General features: G+C 41.4%; 1 protein-coding gene across 2 annotated transcripts in view; it reads left to right on the top strand.

Annotated features, from left to right (window-relative positions):
- The first annotated feature begins 881 nt into the window (after positions 1–881).
- Sf3b1 (splicing factor 3b subunit 1) overlaps positions 882–27760 on the top strand; it is a 51166-nt gene continuing 24287 nt past the window's right edge. The window contains exons 1-7 of one of the 2 annotated variants that reach the window (XM_052749467.1): positions 907–1063; positions 12250–12416; positions 13874–13978; positions 14846–14960; positions 16768–16847; positions 18748–18918; positions 26919–27156. In XM_052749467.1, coding sequence (XP_052605427.1) covers positions 1036–1063; positions 12250–12416; positions 13874–13978; positions 14846–14960; positions 16768–16847; positions 18748–18918; positions 26919–27156 — 904 coding nt within the window. In that variant the 5' untranslated portion in view covers positions 907–1035. Of the gene's footprint in view, positions 1064–12249; positions 12417–13873; positions 13979–14845; positions 14961–15154; positions 16566–16767; positions 16848–18747; positions 18919–26918; positions 27157–27760 lie in introns of those variants that run through there. The other variant, XM_052749466.1, reaches the window with a different exon arrangement.

Here is a 27760-nt window from a genome sequence, read left to right as displayed (position 1 = left end):
TGTGAGGGGCCATGACGATGTTGGGAATTGAATCTGGGTTCTCTGGAAGAGCAACCAGCTCTTAACCATTGGGTCATCTCTCTAATCCTTCCTAGACAGTTTCTAATGGTGTCTCTTCTAGTTTCTACTGTTTGCAATCTGGAAGCTCGCCACCCCCCCCCCCCCCCCCCCACTCTCGAGACAGGGTCTTTTTGGGTAGTCCTATCTGTCCTGGAACTCGCTTTGGCCTCAAACTCTGGAGATCTGCCTGTCTCTGTCTACCAAGTGCTGGGATTTAAGGGTGTGTGCCAGCCACCACACCCGACTACAGTGTTTGTGTCCATGCCCCAGCCCAAGTTTTAAAACAATCTGACCTCTCAGGACACTCAACTCAATATTCAACCTTCCAGAGTCAAGTGGAAACCGGCTTTCTTTTCGTTGTTTTTTTTTTTTTTTTTCTTTTTTTAGCGAGGCTTTTGGGAGCCCAGGCTGTCTTCGAACTGGTTGCATAGCAGAGGCTGACCTTGAACTCTGGATCTTCCTGTCCCACTCCAGTCCCAGCCTTTGTTAATTGCCTCAGTAGAATCCATTTTTTTTTTTTTTTTTTTTTGGTTTTTCGAGACAGGGTTTCTCTGTGTAGCTTTGCGCCTTTCCTGGAACTCACTTGGTAGCCCAGGCTGGCCTCGAACTCACAGAGATCCGCCTGGCTCTGCCTCCCCAGTGCTGGGATTAAAGGCGTGTGCCACCACCGCCGGACTAGACAGGGTCTTCCTTGGGGGTGGAGCTGTTCCCCGGAGAATGTAGTCCTTCCGGGGATTCGCCTGCTTTTTAAAGGAAGCCGCCGGGAGCGGGCCCCGGCCCCGCCCACTCCCATCATGCACCTCGCGGTTCCATCTAGGTGGCAGTTCGTTGAGTTCCGTGCCATAGTGCGGCTTGCGTCCCCGTGTGCGCACGCTCAGAGCGCAGCTCCTCTGTTGGTGGGTGGCGGCGGCGGCGGCGGCGGCGAGCGGAAGTCCTTGGGAGCGCCAGTTCCGTCTGTGTGTTCGAGTGGACAAAATGGCGAAGATCGCCAAGACTCACGAAGGTAAGCGGCTTTCGCCCTCCCACGCGCGTCCCCGTCCGCCAGCCAGCCGCGGTCGGCTCTGCCGGCTCTCGGCGTCTTCGCGGGGCCTCTCCGGTCTGGGCCGAGTCCGCGCGGCGGGGCCTGCTCGGCGGCCCGGCGCAGGCCCCGCTGCCCGCGTAATGGCGTCCTCTGGCACTCGGGGACCGGCGCTTTGTTCCGCGCTGGCTGCTGGGGTTGCCGAGGTCCCGGGTGGTGACCCGAGGGCCTCCCTCGAGCGGCTTGCTCGGGAGGACTCCGGGGGCGGGAGTGGGGAGGCGGACGTGGGAGGGGAGTCCCTCTCGCCCCCCTGGGCGCTGTCGTTGGCAGTTTTGCACCGGGGAGAGCCCTGTCTTGTCGGCAGCCGCTTTCGGGCTGCTCTTAACGGAGTCGGCTTCGACGCCGGCCTGTTACTCCAAGCCGCGGCGATGCAGGCGTCTCCAAGCCGCTAGGTGATGGGGTGGTGGTTCTTGCACGAAATGATTCTGGCATAAAATCGGGTCACCCGCTCACTCCTTGAATCACGGTCGTGTAGTGTTTTTCTTTGAGGACTGATGGTTGGAGAAGCGGACGGGAGAAAGAAAGAAAAAAAAGGCAGATTTTCTCAGTTGCACAAGCTTTCAGGGTACTTGATCATTTTATGGTAGACAGAGGAAACACAGCTAGGATCATCCTGGAATTCCATAAGAAAATAACCAGAGAAGACGGGAAGGAATCGAAGTGTGAGAAGTTGAAACCCTGTGTCTTGGTTCCTGGCTTAGAAACCAAAATTTACGCTGAGAACATGGCTTCTAAGAGCCACTAAACACATCCCTTTTAAGTGTCTATGGTCCAGTATTAGAGGTAACAAAGTAAGGATATTGGAAATTTGACAGTTTGATAGGGAAACGTGTGAATCTTAATTTTCTTAGGAAATCAAAGGAACGTGTACAGAGAAGTAAAGCCAGTACTTTCTGAGAAGCTTGTTAACGGAACCGTTAATCTATGCTTTAGTTATTTTTGAGAGGTGGTGACGCGGCGCTGATCTAAAAGGATCAATCAGTTTTAAATTAGGGGAGGACGTCTGAGCCCTTGGGAACATCTTGTAACAAGGCAGTGATTCGTGAAAGATGCGAATGAACCATTGCTGTGGTAGGAAGAGAGGGTGTAAGGAAGGAATTTGGATCTGAATCTAGAGAGTGATTAGGACCAAAAGGTGATAGTTGGGATATTTGAGGAACTGAAAGTACCGACACATTTAAAGCCAGAAATGCTTTGGTGTTACTCATTTTGCCTTTAGACTATCTCAGACATTGTTGGCAAAATAATTAGAAAATTTAAAAATGTTTCTGTTTTTGTTCTGTCCGAGGTAGGTTGTTTAATTTATTTTATTTTTTTCATTCTGGGGAACCAGTGACTTTATTGGGCTTGCAGAGCATGGAGTGAGGGGGAGGGGTTTACTGACAGGATCATGGTTGACGCCAAAGCAGCCAGCCCCACTGCAAAGTTTCGCAGCCCGTGATGGCCTTTCCATAGCTGCATAGATGGAGTCCCATCCTCTAATATGTTATTTGTCTATGGGTGTTTTGTAGCTTTGATTGTTGGCTTATTGATATCTTCTATGTAGCATACCCCTGTTAAGATGAATGTAAAGTTTGGTTTTGCCTTTTCATTGTAGAAGCTCCAGCTAAACTTGTTGGTTGATTGTAGTTAATTAGCAAAAATTGGTATTTTTATAAAAATGTACAAATGCTGTTTGAAAGCGGGGTACTGTATGTCACAGCTAGGTACAAGTCAGAAGGTGATAGTCCCTCCTTCCTACCAGACAGGGTTCCTCTGTAGACCTTGCTGTTTTGGAACTCCCTCTGTAGACCAGGCTGGCTTTGAACTCACAGAGATCCACCCACTTCTGCCTCCAAAGTGCTGGGATTAAAGGTGTGCACCACCACTGCCTGGCAGGGTGATAACTTTTTAGTAGAACTGTATACAGCATTTGCATGGCCTCTTGTTCCCTTATGACATTTTCCTGGAGAATATAGTTTTTGTTTGTTTTGTTTAGTTTAGTTTTGTTTGAGATTGTTTCCCTGTGAAGCAGGCCTTGAACTCAGACATTCACCTGCTGCTGCCTCCCAAGTGCTGGGATTAAAGGCATGTGCCATCACCACCTTCAAGAATATAGGTTTTTACAGTTGTCTTTAAGCCATTTCTAGAACATGGAGCAAAATTAGTTGCTTTTCCTGAGGGCTATGGCCCTCAGTAAAACTTTTTTTTTTTTTTTTTTTGTTTGTTTTTTTTGTTTTTCGAGACAGGGTTTCTCTGTGTAGCTTTGTGCCTTTCCTGGAACTCACTCTGTGGCCCAGGCTGGCCTTGAACTCACAGAGATTCTCCTGGCTCTGCCTCCTGAGTGCTGGGATTAAAGGTGTGTACCACCAATGTCTGGCTGTAAAAATATATAATAGTTGTCTTTGGTGGGGGCATTGAGATGGGGTTTATCTGTGTAGCCTTGGCTGTCCTGGACCTTGCTCTGTAGACCAGGCAGGCTGGCCTCAACTCATAAAAGATCCTCATGCCTCTGCCTCCCCAGTGCTGGGGCTAAAGGTGTGCACCGCCACTGGCCCCTCCCCCCCCTTTTTTTAAGACAAGGTTTCTCTCTAGCCATGGCTATCCTGGAACTCACTCTGTAGATCAGGCTAGTCTTTTTTTTTGTTGTTGTTTGATTTTGGTTTTTCGAGACAGGGTTTCAGATCAGGCTAATCTTAAGCTTTGTTTTGTTTTTGAGACAGAATCGCTTCTCTCCACTATGTAGTTCCGTCTATCCAGGAATTCTCTTGGTAGACTAGGCTGGTCTCTTAAGACATTGACTTGGCTCTACTTCCCAAGTGCTGGGATCAAAGGTGTACATCATCATGCACCTGGCTAAAATAGTCTTTTTGAAAGTTTTTTATACTTACATTTGCTTTGCAGAGTTCAGAGGATAACTTGCAAGAGTCTGTTCCTCTTTCCATGATGTGGGTTCTGGGAATCGGAACTTAGATTGTCAGGCTTGGCAGGAAGCACCTTCACCCTTAATCAGAATGACCTCTGTAAAGTTTTTCTTCTGATATTGTTGTACACAAGAGTTAGATATGCCTTGATAGCGCTAGTATCTTGTCAGTAATAGGTATTCGGTGTTAAATCAACATTTATTTGATAGATTAACATATGTTGGATTTATTTTATTACTTTTGGGGAAAGGTTTGTTGTAGTCCAAACTGGCCTTGACTCCTGATTTTCTGCCTTTTAAGTACGGGGATTGTAGGTATATGTGAATCCACACCCAGGGTGTTGTGTTTTTTTTCTTTTTTAACCACTTAGGCATACCCATGGTTTTATGGGGAAAGCTTCACATAAACAGGATCATATTTATTTTTTATTTTAATTTTCTCTTTATATTTATTTATTGTGTGTTTATGTATTTTTGCGTCTATCCATATGGAAGTCAGAGACATCTTGGGATTGAAGAGGTCTTCAGGCTTGCTGGGAGTGCCTTTAGCTGCTGAGCCATCTTGCAGGACTTCTCTTTTGTTTTGAAATGAAATGATTGTGTACCCCTGGCTGGCTAGTTACTTTGTATGTTTGGTTTTTTGTTTTGTTTTTGTTTTTTCCAGATAGGGTTTCTCCATGTAACCCTTGGTTGACCTGGATCTCTGGCCTCCAAGTCAGAGGTCTGCTTATCTCTGCCTCTGGAGTGCTGGCATTAATAAAGGCACCACCGGCCTCACTTTGTGTCTTAAACTGGCCTCAAACTTGGAGGAATTCTTTGGCTTCTGAACACTGGGATATTTGGCATGTATCACTATACCTTTAAGATCTCTCCCTCTCTCCCTCTCTTCATCTCTTCCCCTCTCCCCTCCCCCCCCCTTCAGCTGTGGATTAATCCTCAGGATTCTGTAGTTTTTGTTGCAGAAACATTTACCATTGAATTATACCCTTTCTTTGAAAAGTGGCATTTTAAAACTCAGTTTTAGTACATCTATTCGGTCAGACAGGTAGGAAATAGTTTATAGTTTTGAGAACCTTCTGCATTGAGAGGAAAATTTGGTTTAGCATCAGATTTGGAAGGCTTTAGAAACTGCAAGATTTCATTTTGGTTTCTCAGTGAGTATAGAATAAAGTGCCATCTTCCTTCCCCCAAGTAACAAGTTACTATTTATTTTGTGTGTGTGTGTGTTTATGTGTATGCATCCATGCAAGTATGCATGTGTGTTACGTATGTATGTGTGTAGGTACCCCCACTTGTGCACACAATCACAGATCTCATGGAGGTCAAAGGGAGACAGTTGGGTGGGCTATTCCCTTGAGACAGGGTATCTTACTGAACCTGGAGCTATGCTGGTCGCCAGCGCCCTAACATCCCCCTCCTTCTCTGGCCTGGAGTTGCAGATATGCATGACTATGCCAGTCTTCTTAACATGGCTTTTGGGGATTTGAATGAACTTAGGTCCTATGCAAGCATTCTTACTGGCTGAGCCATCTCTCCATCCCACAGATGTCTTTTGTGTTTTAAGAAAGTCATTGAATAATTTCATTGGAGGCAGTCATTCTTAAGTTATTGGAGTAATTGAGAATAGGACTTGGATTTAAATTTACTGGAGTAACATTTCTCAATAGTGGTTTCCATATTCTTTATTGTGTCTTGTTTATTTTTAAAGTAATGGCTACCACTTGAATCTTAGAAGGTAAATAACTATTTTTGTATAGAAATAGGTTATGGTTGTGTCTTCCTTCTGTGGAAGTGTTCCCTTACTTTTTTTTTGGCCTTTTTTCTGTTTTATTTGAAGGGTCTCTGTCATTGCCCTGATTGACTTCAGACCTGCTATGTAGCTGAGGTTGTCCTTAGATTCCTGATCTCCTGCCCCTACTTCCCAAGTGCTGCCTTTTCAGATGGGTACCTTTGTGCCTCACTGCATGGTTCTCGTCTCAGGCTAGTGATTGATGCCCATTAATGAACCAAACTGAAGATTTTTCTTGTTGTCATATTTTTTTCAAATGTATTTCTCTCTCTTTGAGATAAGGTATATTGCCCAAGGTGACCTTGAATTTTCTTGTGTTTTTCTTTTTGTCACATGGTTTTTTTGATTTGTGGCCTGGAATTCATTATGAAGACCAGGCTGGTCTTGAACTGATACAGATCCATCTGCCTGTCTCTTGAGGGTTGGGATTGAAGGCATGTACCACCATAACAAATGGCTGACCTTGAACTTTTGGTCTTCCCTAATGGTGGGATTATAGGATGAACCACAATGCCTGATTTATGTAGTGTTGGAGAGGAAATCTAGAATTTCATGCATGCTAGGCAACTGAACAATATCCCCATACTGCTTTTCAAACATTTCTGCTAGAATCATCTCTCACACCCTCTTTAACTACCTGTTTATTAATATTTTTAAAAGATTTATTCTTTATGTGCTTGTGTTATGTTTCTGTGTGTGTGTACACACACACACATGTGTCTGGGTGACCATAAAGTAAAGAAGGGTGTCTAATCCCCTAAAGTTGACATGAGTGCTAGGAACTGGACTCTGGTCCTCTGGAAGGGCAGCAAGATCTCTTAATTGCTGAGCCGTCCCTAGTCCCCAAACTGATTATTTTCTTACTTGACCAGTGTGCCTTATGCTTTCCATGATTTGAAAAATAAGAACTAGACTTAGTCATATCAAGTATTATCTTTTAGGCATTTTTTTTTTTTTTTTTTTTTTTTTTTTGGTTTTTCGAGACAGGGTTTCTCTGTGTAGCTTTGTGCCTTTCCTGGGACTCACTTGGTAGCCCAGGCTGGCCTCGAACTCACAGAGATCCGCCTGGCTCTGCCTCCCAAGTGCTGGGATTAAAGGCGTGCGCCACCACCGCCCGGCTCTTTTAGGCATTTTTTGCATTAAATTATGTATAGTTAGAAGTGAGCACAGTCTTACTGTCTAGCAATTTGGAGGTACTGCTGCCTTTGGCAAAACAAGGAAGAGATGTTGACTTAAACAAAAATTTCATATAGAAATGTGTTTTGCCTCTAATTTTTTTACTTTATGCATTTATCTTTATGGATATATGCATGAGTTTATGTATGTGAATGCAGTGCCTTTGGAGGCCAGAAGAGGCATCATAGACCTTGGAACTAGAAGACAGCCATTGTGATTCACCTGACATGAATGCTGGGAGTATCTGTGTACTGCAGAGTAGTACATACTCTTAACTGCTGAGCCATCCGTCAGGCTCCTGTGGATAAGTTCTTAAATTGGAAAATTAGAGCTGAAACAAAGCTGAGAAAGATTTCCCGGTTTGTTTTGTTTGAGTGAGTGGCTGAAAAAAGAGAAACTTTGATGTAATGTTTTCCTTTGGTTGCCAGAAAAAAAGGAATGATTTTGAATTTCTCTTTCTTTCTTTCTTTTTTTTTTTGAATTTCTTTTTCTGTAGAATTATTTGAGAATTGATTAAGTTGTCTTCTGGTATTCAGAAAAAATACACTATGTTTTAAAAGTTTTTATTGGCTACTTGTAGTTGGTGTACACCTTTAATCCCACTACTAGGGAGGCAGGAAGGTGAACTTCTGTGAATTGAGGCCAGCCTGGTCTACATAGTGGGTTCCAGGACAGCCAGGGCTACAGTCATAGTAAACCCTGTCTAAATCACTCCTACCCCACCCATGTTTTTCTCCTGTAAATGAATGCTTGCCTGCATGTATGTCTGTGCACCACTTGCATGCCTAGTGCCTGAGGAGGCCAGGAGGTTTCAGATTCCCTGGTACTGGAGTTACAGATGGTTGTGAGCTAAGGCGCCTTGTGGGTGTTAGAAATCAAACTTCATAGGATGGAAGAGCAGCCAGTGCTCTTAACCACTGAGCCATCTCTTCTTTCTTTTTTCTTTCCTTCTTTCTTTCTTTTTTTTTCCTTCTTTCTTTCTTTTTTTAGACGCTATGTATGTCTGGTTGACCTGGAACTCACAGAGATCCTCTTGCCCTGCCTCTGCCTCCCGATTGCTGGGATTAATAAAGGCATGCAACACCGTGTCAGCCAAAATGTACACTTGATCTATTGGGACCTTGGCTTAAAAAAAAAAAAAAAAAAAGGCTAAGAGTTTGTTTGCAGAGGAAAGGAACTTTTTCTGGGGTTCCTTTTAAAATTTGAGGAATTCTTGCCTTACTAATTGCTTCCGGCTGGAAGAAAATAGCTGCCACAGATCTGACCAGAAGAGGTCAGTGAACCGGTTATAGTAGTGGACACCTTTAATCTCAGCACTTGGTCAGCCAGAACTACATGGAGAGATCCTATCTCAAAAAAAAAAGTCAGGAAATTACCATCTGAGGGCCCTATCCAAGCTAAAAATGAAGAGGAAGCATCAAGGAAGGAACGCTGCAAGCTGGAGTCTGCAGTATCCCAGGCACAGAAAAACAGTGTAGAAGGGTAGTCTAGTGAAGGAACTTGACAAAGCTGCCTCGCTAGCTCAGGTGTGACAGTCTAGGTTTAACCTAAGAGTTTGCTCTTCCTGTGTCCTTGAAAGTATGAACAGTATGTTAAATGTTTCCCATGATTGATTTTGTGAGTACGAACAGTTGTCTACTTGTATGCACAACATGTGTATACAGTGCCCACGGAGTTCGGAAGAGAGCATCAGTTCCCTGGAACTGGTGCTGGGAACTGAACCCGGGTCCTCTGCTACACAGCAAATGCTCTTAACTGATGAGCAATCTCTCCAGCACTGATGTTTCCCATCTTTTATTTGTTTTTCTGGTGCTGAGGATTAAACCTAGTGCTTCATGGGTGCTAGACAAACCTGAGGCATGTCCACCAAGTTTATTTTGAATAAATCGTCAAATATGCCGGGTGGTGGTGACATACATCTTTAATCCCAGCACTCAGGAGGTGGAGGCAGGTGGATCTCTGAGTTCCAGGGCAGCCAGGGCAACACAGAAAACCCCTATCTAAAAACAGTGTCAAATATGTCAGCCACCCAAATAATTCACATATTCATTACATTGTTAATATCAGTCTTCTGTACTTTCTGGGGAAGGATGTTTTTTCCAATAGGTATGTCAGGTATCAGAATTCATCTCCAGAATAACAACAACAACAACAACAAAAAATCATGTTGGGGTTTCAGTTGTACTTAATTGGAGCAGATGTAGTCTTTAGATATTTAGAAAAATGTCATTCCCACCAAGTAGAAACCAGTCAGCTGGGTAAAGTGGTGGTAGTGGGGCAGAAGAACTGGGAGCTAAGTATGGCGGACCATATCTAATTCCAGTTCTTAGGAGGCTGAGGCAGGAGGATTGCCAGGAGTTTGAGGTCAACCTGGGCAACATGATAAGGCTTTGTCTAGTGAAATAAAAAAAGCCACACATGTTAGCACAAGGGACTTGAACTGTAAAAGTAAAGGGGCCAGGTGAAAGTTTGCTGGTCCTTTAGTTAACCGGGTCCTGAGCTCTTCAGGAGGTTCTCTTTTTTTGAGTTCCTGGATGTGTGAGGGTCAGGATGCCGCTCTTGTACAGGTGTATGAGGTCATTTGATGGAGGTGGTCGTCATACTATACTGATGTAGCTGGTCTCATTTGCTCATATCTATTTCCTTTCAGAGTCTAATAGAAGTGGTAGTCTGATAGAAGTGGTAGTTGTGATTCCTTCAAAAGCTTAAATCAGAGCCACACTCATCTTTGATTCTAGCACTCAGAAGGCAGAGGCAGGCCAAATTCTTGAGTTCAAGGACAGCCAAGGCTACCTAGTGAGACCCTGTCTCAAAATAACCCTTTCCTCCAGAAAAACCAACCAACAGCAACAACAAACCCCAAACTTAACTGTGGTGGTTCTGCTTGAAACCCTAGTATTCGTGAGGCCAGGTAAGGAAGATTTCACACAAGTTGAGGCCAGCCTGTGTACATTGTAAATTCCAGGTCAGCCAAGGGTTACATGTGAGACCTGTCTCAAAACAAGCACACAAAAGCACAAACTACCACCCAAGTAAAGTGTTAGGTGCATAGTGTGAGGGAGAAAAGTCTTGAATATTTCAGGAAAGAGCACTGACATGTTAGCCAGTTCTCCTAACTACCAAGAGGTCTGCTAGTATTCCTCTTGGACATACTAGAGGCACTAAAACAGTGCCAGAAATAATCAGAGTGGGTAGAAATTTAAATTTTTTTCCTAAACACATTCTTTATCATTCTTTATGTACTTCAGCTATCCTCCCTCTTCTTTTCCTTCCTCCCCTCCCTCCTCTTTCCTTTCCTTTCCTTCCCTATTTCCTATTTCCCATTTTCTCCTCCCCCCATCTCTGTCTCTCTGTCTTTCTGTCTTTCTTAAGACATACATAGCCCTAACTGTCCTGGAACTCACTATGTAGACCTGGCTGCTGGCCCCACACTCACAGAGCCCCATCTGCCTCTGCTCTCCCTCCTCCCAAGTGCTGTAATTAAACGCATGTACCACCACATGGTCAACTTTTAAAAATTTTAAAATATAAATATTAATCAAAAGAGATAATAGCGGTCAGGCAGTGGTGGCTCATGCCTTTAATCCTAGCACTCGGGAGGCAGAGGCAGGCGGATCTCTGTGAGTTTGAGGCCAGCGTGGTCTACAGAGCGAGTTCCAGGACAGGCTCCAAAACTACAGAGAAACCCTGTCTCAAAAAACCAGGAAAAGTAGTGGCGCACGCCTTTAATCCCAGCACTCGGGAGGCAGAGCCAGGCGGATCTCTGTGAGTTCGAGGCCAGCCTGGGCTACCAAGTGAGTCCCAGGAAAGGCGCAAAGCTACACAGAGAAACCCTGTCTCGAAAAACCAAAAAAAAAAAAAAAAAAAAAAAAACCAGGGGGAAAAAAGAAAAGATAATAGCAAAAAACAAACCAGGAAAATGTAGCTCAAATTAGGTTATTCTGACAGTGCTTCTCTTCTTCTGGGTTTTTGGAGTTACAAATTGAGAGTTATTATACTTGTTTATGCAGTGCTAGGAAATTTCATTCTAGTACACCCAATTAGAGTGTATTGAGAAAACCAAAGAGTGCGGGCCATGCTAAGTCATACCTGTAATCTTAGCAGTTAGGAGTTTGATCCCAGGAACTCATGTAAAAAGCTAGATGTGGGGGACTGGAGAGATGGCTCAGAGGTTAAGAGCACTGGCTGATCTTCTAGAGGTCCTGAGTTCAATTGCCAGCATCCACATGGTGGCTCACAACCATCTGTAATGAGATCTGGTGCCCTCTTCTGGCCTGCAGGCAGAACACTGTATACATAATAAATAAATAAACCTTAAAAAAAAAGCTAGATGTGTAAAAAGATGCATAAAAGTGGATGTATAATCTCAGTACTCTTACTGCAAGACGGAAAACAAAGACAGAAGAATTGGTTAGAAGATTTGGGGCTAGCTAACCTGGAACCTACTGTACAGTTGTGGAACAGAGGCCTTGACCTAGCAAGTAGAAGGAGATGGCTTACCAACAGTTTATTACCTGCTGGGCCATTTTGCTGGCTCTACTGTGCTCGGTTTAATGCTTTATACTTGATCTTAGCCAAAAGGCAGGGAAGTGATTCATACTGTTGGTTTTATATCTCTAATAATGGGTTTTATTTTGTGCTATGATACATGAGGCTGGGTATCAGATTATACAGTGCTCAGCAAGTTATGCACCACTGAATTATGTTTCTAGTTCAGTTCTGGTAGTGGTAAGTTTAAATAATTGTGAGTATAGCTCTGGTTTCTGGTGAACATCAACAGTTTTAATTTTTTTGGCTGCCAGAGATGGCTCACCAAGTCACTTGCACACAAGCTTAGTGACTTCAGTTTGATTCCTGGAACCATGTAAAGGTAGGAGAGAACCCAGCTTTCAAGTTATCTGGTCTCTACACATTTGTACATGTGCCACACATGCTAATAATAAATACATATTTTTGCGTAATTTTTTAATTGCTGTAATTTTTCAGTTAGGGGAAGGTTTAGAATTTCTCGATTAATTTTGATAGCCCATTCTAATGGTTAGGGTAATTGTAGTTGATGACATAGTAAATCAGATCTTTGGGTTTCTGCCATCTGTTGAGGTAAGGGATGAAATAGATGTGTAGATGGACTACTCTTTTAACCTCTTTCATGGTCAAGTTACTTAAACTTTTCTATGTTTAAGGTTACTTTGATAAGATCTTATTAAGAGCTCTTTGGAATGTGAAATGTTTTCTTTCTTACAGATATTGAAGCACAGATTCGAGAAATCCAGGGCAAGAAGGCAGCTCTTGATGAAGCCCAAGGAGTGGGCCTTGATTCCACAGGTTATTATGACCAAGAGATTTATGGCGGAAGTGATAGCAGATTTGCTGGATACGTGACATCAATTGCTGCAACTGAACTTGAAGATGTAAGTTGTAAGAGGCAAGGTTTTTGATTTTGCTTTTGTTTTTGAAAAAGTTTTGAAAAGAAATAGAGGGGATTTTTTTCTGTTTGAGTTGCATGGTTAAAAGGAGAGAGGACCCCATCCCCCCTGCTGTGTAATCCTAGCCGACCTGGAACTGGTTATGTAGACGGACCATGCTTGGCCTCAAACTGTCTTGTCTTCTAAGTGCTGGGACTGAAGGTGGTTACTCCCTGTTTTTTGATACAGTTTTTCAGGATCTGCCTATTTTTTGCCTCCTGAATGTTGGAGCCCTCCCCATGCCCTCAGATACTTCCTGAAGTGCTCAGTTTTTACCCCCAAGACAGGGTTTCTTTGTGTAGCCCTGGCTGTCCTGAAACTCATTTTATAGACTGGGTTGGCCTTGAACTCACAGATGTTCCATTTTGGCTGAACAAAATAGAACATCAGCCGGGCGGTGGTGGCACACACCTTTAATCCCAGCACTCGGGAGGCAGAGCCAGGCGGATCTCTGTGAGTTTGAGGCCAGCCTGGGCTACCAAGTGAGTTCCAGGAAAAGGCGCAAAGCTACACTGAGAAACCCTGTCTCGAAAAACCAAAAAAAAAAAAAAAAAAAAAAAAATAGAACATCAAAGGTTTTTTTATGTAAATTCTACATAGCTTTTCTTTTGACCATCTCAAACATTCAAATTTGGTGAAATAGCTATTTAATCTGTTTGTGCATGATTGCAATTAGACAAAACTTATATAGATTATCAAACTTGCTGTTGATGATGTTTTGTTTTGAGACAGGATCTCATTATATAACCTTAGTTGGCTTTCAACTCACCATGTAGACCATGCCTCTCAAGTGCTGGGATTAAATGTGTGCCCCCAGTGCTCCCCCCCCCCCCCCTAGTGCTTGGCTCAAACTGGTTATTTTTGTAAAATTCAAGTCACATCTTTGTCACTGGCACTTTTTCCCCTTGGTACAAAGGTGTTTATGTGATTGTCCCAAAGATTAAATTCTAGAGGCTGATCAGAGACTAGTGTTTGCAGAGGATGTCCCCTACCCTCTGTGTATATGTGCATGCGTGTGTGTTGAGACAGTGTTAGTTCATACTGGCCTTAACCAAGTGCTAGGATTAGGAATCCAGTGTTGGCACTACTACCCTTGTCCTAGCACGCCATTCTCCTGCATGTTCTAGAAGCTAAGAAACAAGGGTCTTCATTTTAAAGTGAATTTATGGATAACCTTTCTTGAGAGTTAACAAGTTGTACACTTTTTATACTAGAAAAGAAGGAGTATATGTTGCTGTGTAAACATACTATTAAGGAAGTCAGTACATTTGATAACAATTACTGTTTACTTATTTCTGTGATTAAATAAAGTGAAGAGTTCGAAATAAACCTATGATAGTTGCCAAATTATACATTTTTATGTTCTGACATTTGTTTGACTTTTTGGGTGTGTTTGATTGCAGGATGACGATGACTACTCATCATCTACAAGTTTGCTGGGTCAGAAGAAGCCTGGATATCATGCCCCTGTGGCATTGCTTAATGATATACCACAGTCAACAGAACAGGTGACTTCAAAATTTATTCAGTTTACAAAGAGGGACTGAGTTCTAGTGGAAGCACAGAAGTTTTAGCAGTCAATTCTGAGACTATTTTGAGAGAAGAGCTGACTTGGGAGAATCAGAAAGAACTGTTTGGTAAAGGCATCATTACATGAAGTGTTGACTTCTGTAAACTGATCAGCCATACACACTTTTTCTTTCTTTTTTTAAAATTTTTTTATATTTTTTATTTTTTTGCAGTTGTAACCATTTTTAAGTTCATAATTCAGTGGCATGAATTACATTCAGGATATTAATTACACTCACGATATTCATTAATTACATTCATGATATTAATTACATTTGTGGTATTCATTGATTACATTCGCAGTATTCATTCAATAACTATATTTATGATATTAATTACATTAATTATATTGATTTATTACATTCATGATATTATGTCCTGATACTACTGTCCATTTGTGGGGCTTTTCCATCACATAAAACAGAGATTCTGTACTTAGGAAATCATTACTCTATATTCCTTTCTTGTCTATCTTGAGATAAACGTCTAGTCTTTCTGCCTATATATGAATTTGTATATTCTATGTATTTCATGTACCACAATTCTATAGTATTTGTCCTTTTTTTAAATGTAAAAACATTTTATGTACAACTGCGAGAGAAATAACACACAGATAGCTTGAACATAAAAACAGGTTGTAATTCAAAAGTCCAGGGTTATTTGAAACTGGAAAATATTTTCTCTGTAGAAAATAGTAAAAATTATAACATTTTTACATAAATGGTTTGTTTATTTGAAGTGTGTCTGGTGGGGAAGTGTTGGTCATGTGATAGAGTGGTTATTAAATGAAACAATCCTTTTTCCAGTATGACCCGTTTGCTGAACATCGTCCTCCAAAGATTGCAGACCGGGAAGATGAGTACAAAAAGCATAGGCGGACCATGATAATTTCCCCAGAGCGTCTTGATCCTTTTGCAGATGGTAATTCTTTCCCACTTTTCTATAAGTATTCAGAAATTTATTTTAATTAAGTTGTCTTTAGCCCTTTGATTTTTTTTGGCATGCTTATGAATTTGCTTTTGTTTTTTTAAAGACCCCCATATAGATTTGTATAGATTTGGTTGAAGTCACAGATGCCATAGTCTTCATCTTTATAATGCAAGTTTTCTTTCCAGGTAGAAGGACAAGAAAATAATGAGCCAATGCCATAGAAACGCAAAGGGTTAAAGGTTTTTCTTTTACTTTTGTTTTGGGTACTCTTGGTATACTTTGAACAAATGTGGTTTTCTGCTCAAAATACTTCAAATTATTGCAAGTTTTCATTCCAAATTCTAGAGTTTTGGATTGTTACTTTTGAGAAATTGTTTCTCACACTAGAGTCCCCTCATATCCTTAAAGCTTAGTAAATGCACCTACTTTGCTCTATGCAAATTTGTAGTTAAAACGAAAGTTACGTACAAAGACTTTGGTGTCTGTAATAGTTGGAGTCTGTCTTGCTAATTGTAGTGTGCAAGGGGCATAGTGAGCCTGGTGGAAGCTCTCCTCAGGTGTGTGAGTGAGTCCCACCCTCAAAACTAAGTGCCTGGTTTAAAATAGATCTGCTGCAGGTTCACAAGGTAGACTTTCAGCCTGCATGAACTAATAGGGATATTCTTTTCTTTACTTGCATAATTGTAATTGATTTAAACATGTATGTCAGAATTCACAGGCCCATACTAACTGTCCTTAATTTCTTTCCTACAGCAGTACTGCTATATGCCAGTCCTGTCTGCATTCTTAAGGGTGCAGTTCAACACATCCTCTCTAGATTATGGTGAAAAAGTATTCCAAAGGAAGTCTTATCAGAGCTAGTGTCAGAAAGAATGACACTACCAATTGGGCATGATCGTCAGCATAGGAGATGTCTTAGAATTTTATTATTTTGTCCTAAATTTTAATGCTATACTACTTGTATAGCTAATTATCACATTTCTAAAGCATAGTGTGCCTTTGTTGATCTTGTTATATGATGTTTGGGCTTCTTTAAGATATTTTGCAGTTTGAAAAGCAAATACTGAAACTTTAATCAAGAGACTAACACATCTCTTTGTACACCACTTTTCTTTTGTGTGCATTGTAATAACTCGTAGAAATAATATATCTTAAGTAATATATTTCCAGTTGTAATTGTACTTTCTAAGAAATAGAATTATATTTTGGGTCAAGAAAGAAAATTTAAAAAGCATGAAGCCCTTTTTAGTAATGTGACATGAGAGTAAGATTGTAGGTATATTAGATTTTCTAAGTTACAACTGTTTAGATCACTGTATGAAGAACTTATGTAGTCAGTTACTGTAGTCAGGATTTTAACAGCTTGCAACAGGTAATGTTTTGAATATAAATATCTTTCCAAAGTGTTACTAATGGTAAAGAGATAATTTTCTAGGCTTCTATTCTGCTGCTTGAAGTCAGAACTGCTGATGGAGACAAAGGCACGAAAGTGTACGTATTCCGGATTAGCAACCCAGGAACCCATCACTTCTGAAGACTCTAAACTGTGCTGTCATTTTGCTTTATCTATGCATTAAAATAATTGTTTTAAACTGCTGTAGATATGTTTGTGTTCAAACAGGTTAAATTGATCAGCAAACTCAATAAAAAGTAAGATGTATAATTATCAAAGTTTTCCACCAAAAAATAAATTAAATGATTATGGAATAACATAATATTAGAGCAGGGCAGAGAAATCAGTTGAACCTAATATCCTTTATTTATTGTACTCTTGTCCTGTTGCTGTTCTTTTCTGCAGGAGGGAAGACCCCTGACCCTAAAATGAATGCCAGAACTTACATGGATGTTATGCGGGAACAACATCTGACTAAGGAAGAGGTAGGAACTCACTTCTCAGCATAATGGCTGTGAAGTAATTGAAGAGAGTTTGAGAGAAGTTTACAGTTTAGTTTTTGTTGTTCACAGCAATTTTTCTTTCCCTTGAGACAGGGTTTTTCTGTGTAGCCCTGACTGTTCTGGAACTCACTCTGTAGACTAGGGTGGTCTTGAACTCACAAAGATCCACCTGCCTTTGCCTCCTGAGAGCTGGAGTGCTGGGATTAAAGGTGTATGTCACTGCTGCCCAGCAATTATTTTTTAAAGATGGTCTTATGTAGCCCTGGCTGGCCTAAAACTCAGTTCTGCCTCTCAAGTGCTGGAATTAAAGGTGGGACCAAGCATGATTGGACTGTAGTATTTCATTTGTAAAAATTACAAATTAAGTTAAAAAAATTATCCCAGAATTAGATCACCTTTGAAACTTGATATTTTGATTTTCTGGAGCTCTTTGGTCTCCTCTGTGTGCATATATGCTTGGGGAGGTGTGTAGGGAGTTTAGTATACCTCAGGGAGCTAGGGGTCACATTAGTTCTTAAAGAATCCCTACTGCTCATTTGGTTTGGATGTAGATCAAGAATTCTGAGTGATCCTTCTGGCTTACTAATTCTGTGTTAGCACAGAAGCAGTGCTGGGAAGCTAAACCTCAACTGTTTTTTGTAATTTTTGTTTCATCACACATTTGTGTGTATATGCTTATGTCATGGTGTGCATGGAGGTAAGAGGACAGTTGGCAGGAGGCAGTTCTGTTCTACCCAGTGCGTCCCAGGGACTAAATGTAGGTGTCAGGCTTGGTGACAATTGCTTTTACCAGCTGAGCCATCTTGCTGTCCCCAGTCTTGTTCTTTTTGATTATTCTTTGAAGTAGGGTCTTTCTCTAGCCCAGGTTAACCTAGAACTCACTCTGTAGCTCCATAGTTACAGGCTGGTCTCCAACTCAACGGAATCTCCCTACCTCTACCTCTTGAGGATTAAAGTGCACACCACCATAACTGGCTGGGGTTGTTTTAATAGCTACTGTGTCTTTATTAATAACATAATTAAATGAAGTTTGTTAGGTGAATTAAAAGAGAAGTGGAGCCTCATTTTAGAATGAAAGAATAAACTAAATGCATTTGTTATGACATTAAGTTGCTTTTTGTTTTAAAGTTTTTTTTTTTTTTTAAGATTTATTTATTATATATACAGTATTCTGTCTGCATGCATGCCTACATGCCAGAAGAGGGCACCAGATGTTGTTATAAATGGTTGAACCATCATATCTGCTGGGAATTGAACTCAGGACCTCTGAAAGAGTAGAGTGCTCTTAACCTCTGAGCCATCTCTCTAGCCCAACACTGTTTTATTTTTGCTTTTTTTGTTCTTTTTTGTTTTTGAGACCAGAGTCTTGCTATGTATCCTGGTTGGTGTGGAACTCTCCATTGGTCTTAAATTCAAAGAAACATTTCTGCCTTAGACTATGAATCACAGGCGTGTGCCACTACCCCTGGCTTATACTCTTAGTTTTATATTTTTCATTTCTCTGCTGTTAGAGTGGAGATCTTATTTACTGACTAGAGATTTTACTTTACAGCTTTAGAGTGTAGGCTGTTAAAATTCTGGAGTCGCTTATGTACTGTTCAGGACGAAAGGCAGTGCTGTAGAACTGCAAACACATGATAGCAAAGGTACGGGTCAGTGCCAGAACTCGGGACAGAAAATAGAATGAGTGGGATACCAAATAACTTACTAAATACAAGTGAGGATACTAGTGGCATAAAGACTTAGCTGACAGAACTCTTCCCCTCCCATTTGCTGATGCGGGAATTGAACAGAATCTCAGGCATGCCGGGTACCTGTGAGTTTTTTCCTCTAATGAAACAATGTGAAAGATAAGTATTCTGCTCTTTCTAATGTTTTTCAGAGAGAAATTAGGCAACAACTAGCAGAAAAAGCTAAAGCTGGAGAACTAAAAGTCGTCAATGGGGCAGCAGCATCCCAGCCCCCCTCAAAACGAAAGCGGCGCTGGGATCAGACCGCTGACCAGACTCCTGGCGCCACTCCCAAGAAGCTGTCAAGTTGGGATCAGGCAGAGGTAATTTTTTCTTTTGATTGCTTCTTAAATTTTTCTCTATGGAGTGGTTTAAGTTTATTTGACAGAAGTTTATTTTCTCATTTATGGAAGGTCAAAGTCTGGATCTTACTGCTAGCAGGGTGCTGTCTGGTGAGAGCACTTGGTCACTGTTTTCTCGTAACTCTTTTCTGTCAGTCTTGCGAGGATTCGATTTTCTTGTCTCTTTTTATCTCATTTAACTTTGAATCTCACCAGTCTCTGACTGCAGTCACATCAGAGGTTACAACCTCAGTACCTGAATGGGGACAGGGCGTTGTTCATTCCATGTGCTGAGGAATGGACTGTTCTCTTTGAACTAACTTCCTTCCTTCCTTCTTTCCTTCCTTCCTTCCTTCGTTCCTTCCTTCCTTCCTTCCTTCCTTCCTTCCTTCCTTCCTTCCTTCCTTCCTTCCTTTTTTCCTTCCTTCCTTCCTTCCTTCCTTCCTTCCTTCCTTCCTTTTTTCCTTCCTTCCTTCCTTCCTTCCTTTTTTCCTTCCTTCCTTCCTTCCTTCCTTTTTTCCTTCCTTCCTTCCTTCCTTCCTTCCTTCCTTCCTTCCTTCCTTCCTTCCTTCCTTCCTTTTTTCCTTCCTTCCTTCCTTCCTTCCTTCCTTCCTTCCTTCCTTCCTTCCTTCCACTCACTCATTCATTCACGAGGTTTTGCCTTATAGCCCTGGCTACCCTGGAACTTGCTGTATAGGCCAGGGTAGCATCACACTCTGAGATTGACCCACCAAGTGCTGGGATTAAAGGCATGCATCACTACCGCCTGGCAGAATCAATGTTTTTAGCTGCTGAGATATTTCTCCCACCCTCCTTCTTGCCCTCCTTTTTCTTTTCTCTGTTTTTTTAAGATAGGGTTAGATGGGGTCTTGTATAGCCTTAGCTTGCCTTAAACTTGCTGTTTAGACCAGGTTGGCTTTGAACATACAGAGATCTGTCTCCTGTGTCCCTAGTGCTGGGATAAAGGTGTGTGCAATCTGTCCACTTCCATTCCTTAGACTTGTATATTTGTCTTAGTTGGACAGGTTTGGATATTTAATAGTTTTTTTTTTTGTTTGTTTGTTTCTTTGTCTTTGAGACAGGGTCTCATGTAGCCTGGCTCACCCTTTTTATTGATTGATTGATTGGTTGATTTTTTAATTACATTCATGGTATTCATTAATTACACTCATGATATTAATTACATTTGTGGTATTCATTGATTACATTTGCAGTATTCATTCAATAATTATATTTATGATATTCATTAATTACATTAATTGTATTGATTTATTACGTAATGATATTATGTCCTGATACTACTACTCATTTGTGGGGTGTTTCCATCACACAAAACAGAGATTCTGTACTTAGGAAATCATTGCTCTATATTCCTTTGTTCTCCATCTTGCTGGCTCACCCTTAAGTCATGTTGTAACTGAGAAAGGATGACTTGAGCTCTTGATTCGCCCACCTCTACCTCCCAGGTGTTGGGATTATAGGTACAATCCACCATACCTTGCTGACATTTCAACGTTCTTTTTGAAGAGGAAATGATGAGTTCCTTGTATCATCTTTCTGCCCCTTTGGCTTCCTTGGTGTTCTTATATCTGCTGGATTCACAACTGTCAGCCTGTTCTCTTTACTCTGCTTCGTCCTTTCCAGAAACACACTTTGAATAGTGCTACTTGGAAGTACAGATAGGATCTAGTTTGTTTTAATGACTCTATTTCTGTCACTGTGCTCTAAATTGTTGTTAGTGCTAGCTTAGCCCACTGTGTATTATTTACATATCATGAAAAACTCATCTTTAACTAATAGTATTTTCCCATTTTCGGGATTGGTCTACATTAAACCCAATACATAGTTGTCAGTTTAGTTTAATGTGGGAGCCCATTTTCAGGTTTCCTAGTGGCTTTACCCAGCTGGTCTGCATAGAGAGGATGATTGGACCACAGGCCTGGGTGCAGGTGTCTGAGATGGTCTGCAGTTGGCTGTGCTTGGGGGAGGTCTTTTGCTCCACCCCTTAGCATTTCTATTAATACCCTATGGCAGAGACAGTCAGGGCTCGTTGGAATAGGTTCCAGGCCGTCTCGAGGCTATCCTGTATTTTCCGTTTATCTCCACACTCTAAATCTTTCTAGCTAATATTTCCTGCTGCTCCAACTCAAGAGCACTCTGGGGAAATGTGGGGGTGGTGGATAGCCCCCCCCCACTCACAGTTTAAGATAGATCCTGAAGACTCTCCATTTTCTCATTGAGAGAATGTGATCCTGCTATGCATAATTCATGACTACTTACATTTATTTTTCTATTTTTTCCCTTTTTTTTGTGTGTGTATGTGAATGCGCATGTGTACATGTAGAGGTCAGAGATAAGCCATAGAAGTTGGTTTTCTCCAAGTGAGTCTTAGTGATGGAATTCAAGTTGTAAGGTTTGGTGTCAGGTACCTTTACCCACTGAGCCATCTTCTGACCCATCCCTAACTTTAATTCTGTTGGTGTTCAAAGCTAATTTAAAACAAGATTTATTGGCTCAGAGGTTAAGAGCACTGGCTGCTCTTCCAGAGGTCCTGAGCTCAATTCCTAGCAACCGCATGGTGGCTCACAACCATCTGTAGTTAGATCTGGTGCCCTCTTCTGGCCTGCAGGCATACGTGCAGGCAGAACACAGTATGCATAATAAATAAATAAATCTTAAAAAAAGGTTTATTATTTACACATGTATGTGTGTCTATGTGTGGGTTTGTGCAAGTGTGAGTACAGTGCCAGTGAAGGCCAGAAGAGGGCGTTGGATCCTCTGAAGCTGGAGTTTCAGGTGTTGTGAGTTGTCTGATTTAAGTTCTGGGAACTAAACTTGGATACCCCCCCACCCTTGTTTGTTTGCTTTGTTTTGGTTTTTCAAAATAGGGTTTCTCTGTGTATCCCTGGCTGTCCTGAAACTTGCTCTGTAGACCAGGCTGGTCTCAGACTCAGAGATTCTTTTCTCTCTGCTTCCTGAGTGCTGAGATTAAAGTCTCGTGCCACCATGCCTAGCCCAGAGCTATGTATTGGGTTTAATGTAGACCAACCCTGAAAATGGGAAAATACTATTAGTTAAAGATGAATTTTTCATGGTATGTAAATAATACACAGTGGGCTAACCTAGAGCTAACAGCAATCCACAGTGACAGAAATAGTCATTAAAACAAACTAGATCCTAGCTGTACTTCCAAGTTTTTAAAGACAAGATAAACTGTTTTACTCAGAATAGCTTAGCTGTGTACTTGTAACTAGACAGAAGAGTTTTTTATTTTTATTTTTATTTTATTTTTTGGTTTTTTTGAGACAGGGTTTCTCTGTGTAGCTTTGCGCCTTTCCTGGAACTCACTTAGTAGCCCAGGCTGGCCTCGAACTCACAGAGATCCGCCTGGCTCTGCCTCCCTAGTGCTGGGTTTAAAGGCGTGCGCCAACACCGCCCGGTTCAGAAGAGTTAATTTTTTAAAAAAGATTTATTACTTTTAGTTACAGGTATGTCTGTGAATGCACACCACACGTGTACAGATATCCATGGAGGTCAGGAGAAGGTGTCAGAGTTGGAGTTACAGGCTGCGAGGAGCCACCAGTGTAGTGGTAGGAACTGGACTCAGGGTCTTTGCTAGAGCAGCTAAACGCTCTTACCTGCTGAGCTGTCTTCAGTTGAGTCTGATGGGTTTGTATAACAACCGTCCTGACTCAGACCCATCAGCTCATTTATGGAAAGTAGGAGGCATGACAGGAGGATTCATAGTCCCACGTCTTCTTTGGATAGGAAGAGCAAATTAAGATTGTGAATAATTCATTTTTGTTACTTACCTTATCCAGAATTTTTCCATCCTGAATAACAGTCTTCTTTAGCCGAATGTGGTGCTGTATCCTTATAATCCCTCCCTAGGGGGGGTGAGGCAGGATTATGAGTTCCAAGCCGGTTTCTGGGCTACTTCATCCCACAAATATAAAACGTACCCCTCTCTCCCTGTGCCACCACCATGACACTGCATATTTGAGCTGTTCTGCACTCTTGGGTCTCACTTTAATCCACCTCTAGTCTTTTCTTCCCACTGATCTTGGCAGCATCACAGTAGGTAAAGGTATTTGCTGCCGAGCCTGCCAGCCTGCATTCCACACATTTGTAACTTTAGTCTTCAACTACATTAAAGACCCCAGAAGGATATACTATTACCTGAGAAATGAGAAAGGACACAAGCAACTCTCGGGAGTCTTACGAGAGTAGACAGAGACAGCTGGCAGCCTGGACAGTCATCCAAAGTTCTCTTGTAAAGTTGGGGCATCTGTCTTTAACTCACAGGCCTAGAGTCTCTCAGTCACTTTTCTCTGTGTCCTGTAGAACATCTGGCAGTTTCCTCTGTGAAGCAGGAACCTGAAGGACCATTTTGCCAAGCAAAGTTCAGTGGTCACCTTCCCATGGGTCCTGCATGTCCAGTCGATCAAGCAGTCCAGGCAAGAACAGTTTATTGCCCAAATGGCTATTTTTGCCAAGAAGATGATAAACTCCATATGGAGTTTCTTTGATGCCCATCCTCCTCTCTGAAGTAAATGGGTGCTGCCAGGAGCAGACATGTCTCACTCTCTAGAAAGTCTAAATTTTTAAAACATCTTAAATGCCATATTCTGTAGGTCTTTGAAGTGTTTGAAGATTGCCTATCTATCTGAAATATATCTATGTATCCCTAGAAAACTTACTAACATGGCTACAAGTATGATTATCATAGATGACTAAATATTAATCTATTTCTTAATTATCCATTACAATTTTAAATGAGCTGTACAAACATAATACCTTAAACAAGAGTAGAAATTACATACAGTGTAACAAAATTAACTTTAAATTTGTATCAATAAACTAAAATCTATAGCAATGTAAAACTTTTCAAACAAGTTGTTGCTCTTTAAAAGTAGATTCAGTAATCTACCCTTTCATCCTGTCATATCTGTAGCATATCCTCTTTTCTTCTTTAGAGAGAGATTACATTTATAATCAACCTGATTTAAATAAAAATATTGGTTTTTCTCTGTCCCACACCAGAGGGCTCTCCTGATTTGGGACAAAAGAATCTCTCAACCTTTTTTTTTTTAAGGAATATGTTTGGGTTTAGAGAAGGAGTGAGCCAGTTCCATCTCCAAAGCCAGCTTGGTATATTCGGGAATTTGGGCGTAGCTTCTCTCTCTCTCTCTCTCTCTCTCTCTCTCTCTCTCTCTCTCTCTCTCTCTTTTTTAAAACTGCAGCTCTGGCTTTTTTATTTTTTATTTTTATTTTTTTTTTTAAGATTTATGTATTTATTATGTATACAGTGTTCTGTCTGCATATACACCTGCAGGTCAGAAGAGGGCACCAGATCTCATTATGGATGGTTGTGAGCCACCATGTGGTTGCTGGGAATTGAACTCGGGACCTCTGGAATAGCAGCCAGTGCTCTTAACCTCTGAGCCATCTCTCCAGCCCTGGGCATAGCTTCTCTTACTGCTTCCTGCTGGAGGGGGGTGCTGTATCTTAAGGGGACACAAAGACAATTTTAGGATTATGGAGTAGTCCGTGAGGGTGTATCGTCTGAGCCAGTTGCCTTGAAACCGTTCTGGATGTTGGATCATCTGGGCCATGGTGTCATCGGAGATCTTTCTGGGAGTCTTGGCTGGTCAAACCTTAATCTGGAACAAATCCATAGCCTCTGGCTTTCTGCGGACACAAAAGCAGAGCCTCCTTTCCAAAGCAACATATCTTTACATTCAAATTTTGAAGTCAAGGTACCTTTAAATATAGATACTGACCTAACTCAACAGCTTTTATGATCAAATGTTTTTCTGCAGTTAAAAATCCCAAAGATAGGGGGCTGGAGAGATGGCTCAGTGATTAAGAGCACTGACTGCTATTCCAGAGGTCCTGAGTTCAATTCCCAGCAACCACATGGTGGCTCACAACCATCTGTAATAAAATCTGACATGCAGGCAGAACACTGTATATATAATAAATAAATAAATCTTTAAAAAAAAATCCCAAAGACAACACAATCCAGATTTTCTGTGTAATATCCATCTTTACATGGCTTATTTTTATACTACCTTTACTGTCTCTTTAAAGACTTTATTTTTAAAAACTATTTCTTTATATAACTGTATATATTACTTTTTCTCTCTCTTCGAAGCTTACGTACATTTTTACACACATGGTAAAACATTTAAAGTCTTGTTCCATCTGAATCTGTCTTATTGTGAATCTGTTGTTTTAAACTGCAGCATTACTAGGGCTAAAATAGCAGCTGTCGCTGGTGGCTCTGCCCACTTCAGCTTCCCATCATGGTGGTGGTACGTTTACCACCAGCTCTGGGAGCCTTCAACTCTTAGAAACAGTGGTTCTATGCTTCTATCAAAGCAGCGTGTAGCCCAGAGCTCTGGGTTGCCTGAAACCATGTAAACCAGATTGGCTCTGCACTCTCACAGAGATTTACTTTCTTCTGGCTTATAACATGTTTTAAAAAGTATGTTCCTGCCGGGCGGTGGTGGCGCACGCCTTTAATCCCAGCACTCGGGAGGCAGAGCCAGGTGGATCTCTGTGAGTTCGAGGCCAGCCTGGTCTCCAAAGCGAGTTCCAGGAAAGGCGCAAAGCTACACAGAGAAACCCTGTCTCGAAAAACCAAAAAAAAAAAAGTATGTTCCTTCTTCTCCAGAGGTTCTGTGTCTCAGAGATCCAGCTTGGAAAGCATGAGTTTAAATCAGAACTGAAAGTCTTCTGTTGGAGATGTAGATAGACAAACGTCCATGGATTTTCTAAAGCCACAGAGTTCTTAGTTGTCTATTTTAAGATATTTTATGATTTGGAGATGATTTTAATTGCCTTGCTTTCGGTTTTGAATGAGTTTATTAAGTGTACAGCACATAAGAGTTAAAGAAAGCTGTACAGCTTCCATTCTAAATGGCTGTTCCAGCTGGATACTTTAGGTCTGGTTTTTGGTGTGTGTGTGTGTGTGTGTGTGTGTGTATTTACAAATTTGTTTATAATAAAAAAATTTTAAAGGACTAAGAGAACAATAACAACTAGTAGATAAGATAGGTACAGCAGATAAATAAAACTTCATTGCATGAGGGTTTTATGAGGGTTTTATAATATCCAGAAGAGACAGCTGGAGTAGCCTGAATAAGAGAAAAAACAAAAGTAACATCATCAACAAAGGCATTCCAACATCCAGCAGACATCAGTTGGGGAAACTGAGGCAGTTAGCTTAGTTCCTTAGGTGGCTTTCCCTCCATGAATGCCTTTCCTTCCCTGCTGTAGCGCAGACGTGTTTATCATGTGGTAACAGTAGGTGACATTTGCTAGAAATAGTTTACCGTTTAGCTGTTCTCAAGGATGGTGTTTTTACTCTTGGGCTCTTTTGCTCTTTTTCCTCTTCCTGTTGTAGTAAGAGGGTGTCAGCTCCACCTAGGAAGTGTGTCTTGGAAAACAGTTTGAGACAAACATGCTTGGGTCTGAAATGGGGGTTGGGCAACTCCTCTTTCAGCATCAGCTTTTAACAGACGTAGGCAGCACTTGACAAATTACCAGTACAATATATATTTACAAAAGTTTACAACCCAGAACGTGTGTGTGCTTTTTTAACGATTTATTTATTTATTTATTTTTATGTGCATTGGTGTTTTATCTGCATGTATGTCTGTGTCAGGGTGTCAGAAGCCCTAGAACTGGAGCTACAGACAGTTGTGAGCTACCATGTGGGTGCTGGGAATTGAACCCAGGTCCTTTGGAAGAGCAGCCAGTGCTGAGCCATCTTGCAGTCCTGTGTTTCATGGTTTGATCTAGGGCTTTTTTCATTGTTCCAAATGAAAGCTGTACATTGGTTTTATTATAAGCATTTGTAAGACAGTAAGCAGAATGATAGTCTATTTTAACTTTGAGTATAGGAGACAACTCAGATACATTTATTTGGTTTTTGTTGAACACATTGTAAAATACAATTCTTCTGCTTTGTTAAGACCCCTGGGCACACCCCTTCTTTAAGATGGGACGAGACACCAGGTCGTGCAAAAGGAAGTGAAACACCTGGAGCAACCCCAGGTTCAAAAATATGGGATCCTACACCTAGTCATACACCTGCGGGAGCCGCTACTCCTGGACGAGGCGATACGCCAGGCCATGCAACCCCAGGCCATGGCGGTGCAACTTCCAGCGCTCGTAAAAACAGATGGGACGAGACCCCCAAGACAGAAAGAGGTAGGTACTTTTAGAGGAGTGGAGACAGACGAGTGTTTGGATGAAGTGTTGACTTGAGTGTTGTGTTTCAGGCTGAGGTCTATACTTTCTATGTAACTGACCAGCTCCTGTGGAGGTGGAGCAGGTTGACTCTTTGAGAAGTCTGAACCTACTGAGTGTGTAAAACTGTCCTTTCCCTGACTGTGTGTCTCAGCACTCAAGCTTAAATCCGCATTAAAATCTTTCTTAATAAAATTTACACCTTGGGAGTGACATGCTCAGTGGTAAAGGCACTTACCACCGGCCATGCCTGGGGACAGGGCTTTGGTCCCTGGGACCCACGTGGTAGAGAAGCCCCAGCTCCATGGGTGCATCATGGTGGGTACTCTCCAGCATACACAGTGAATAAGTCAACGGAACATACTTCAACTTGGATTAAATTAAAATAAAAAAAAAGAACATAGCAAATTGAGTGCCCAGTAATTCTTTCCCCATTTTGAAGAGGCTGAAGATTAATGGGAAGAACCATAGAAGATAAATTTTGTATTTTAAAAAAATAAAAGGATGATAATTTTGTGGTTTTTTTTTTTTTTTAACTTTAAAAAATGTTTTGGATATCATCTCA

The sequence above is a fragment of the Peromyscus californicus genome, unplaced genomic scaffold (assembly GCF_007827085.1).
Source record: "Peromyscus californicus insignis strain IS unplaced genomic scaffold, ASM782708v3 Scaffold_21__1_contigs__length_65335640, whole genome shotgun sequence".
NCBI classification, from domain to species: Eukaryota; Metazoa; Chordata; class Mammalia; order Rodentia; family Cricetidae; genus Peromyscus; species Peromyscus californicus.
Note: the sequence above shows the minus strand (reverse complement) of the source record. Positions and strands in the feature narration are given on the sequence as shown.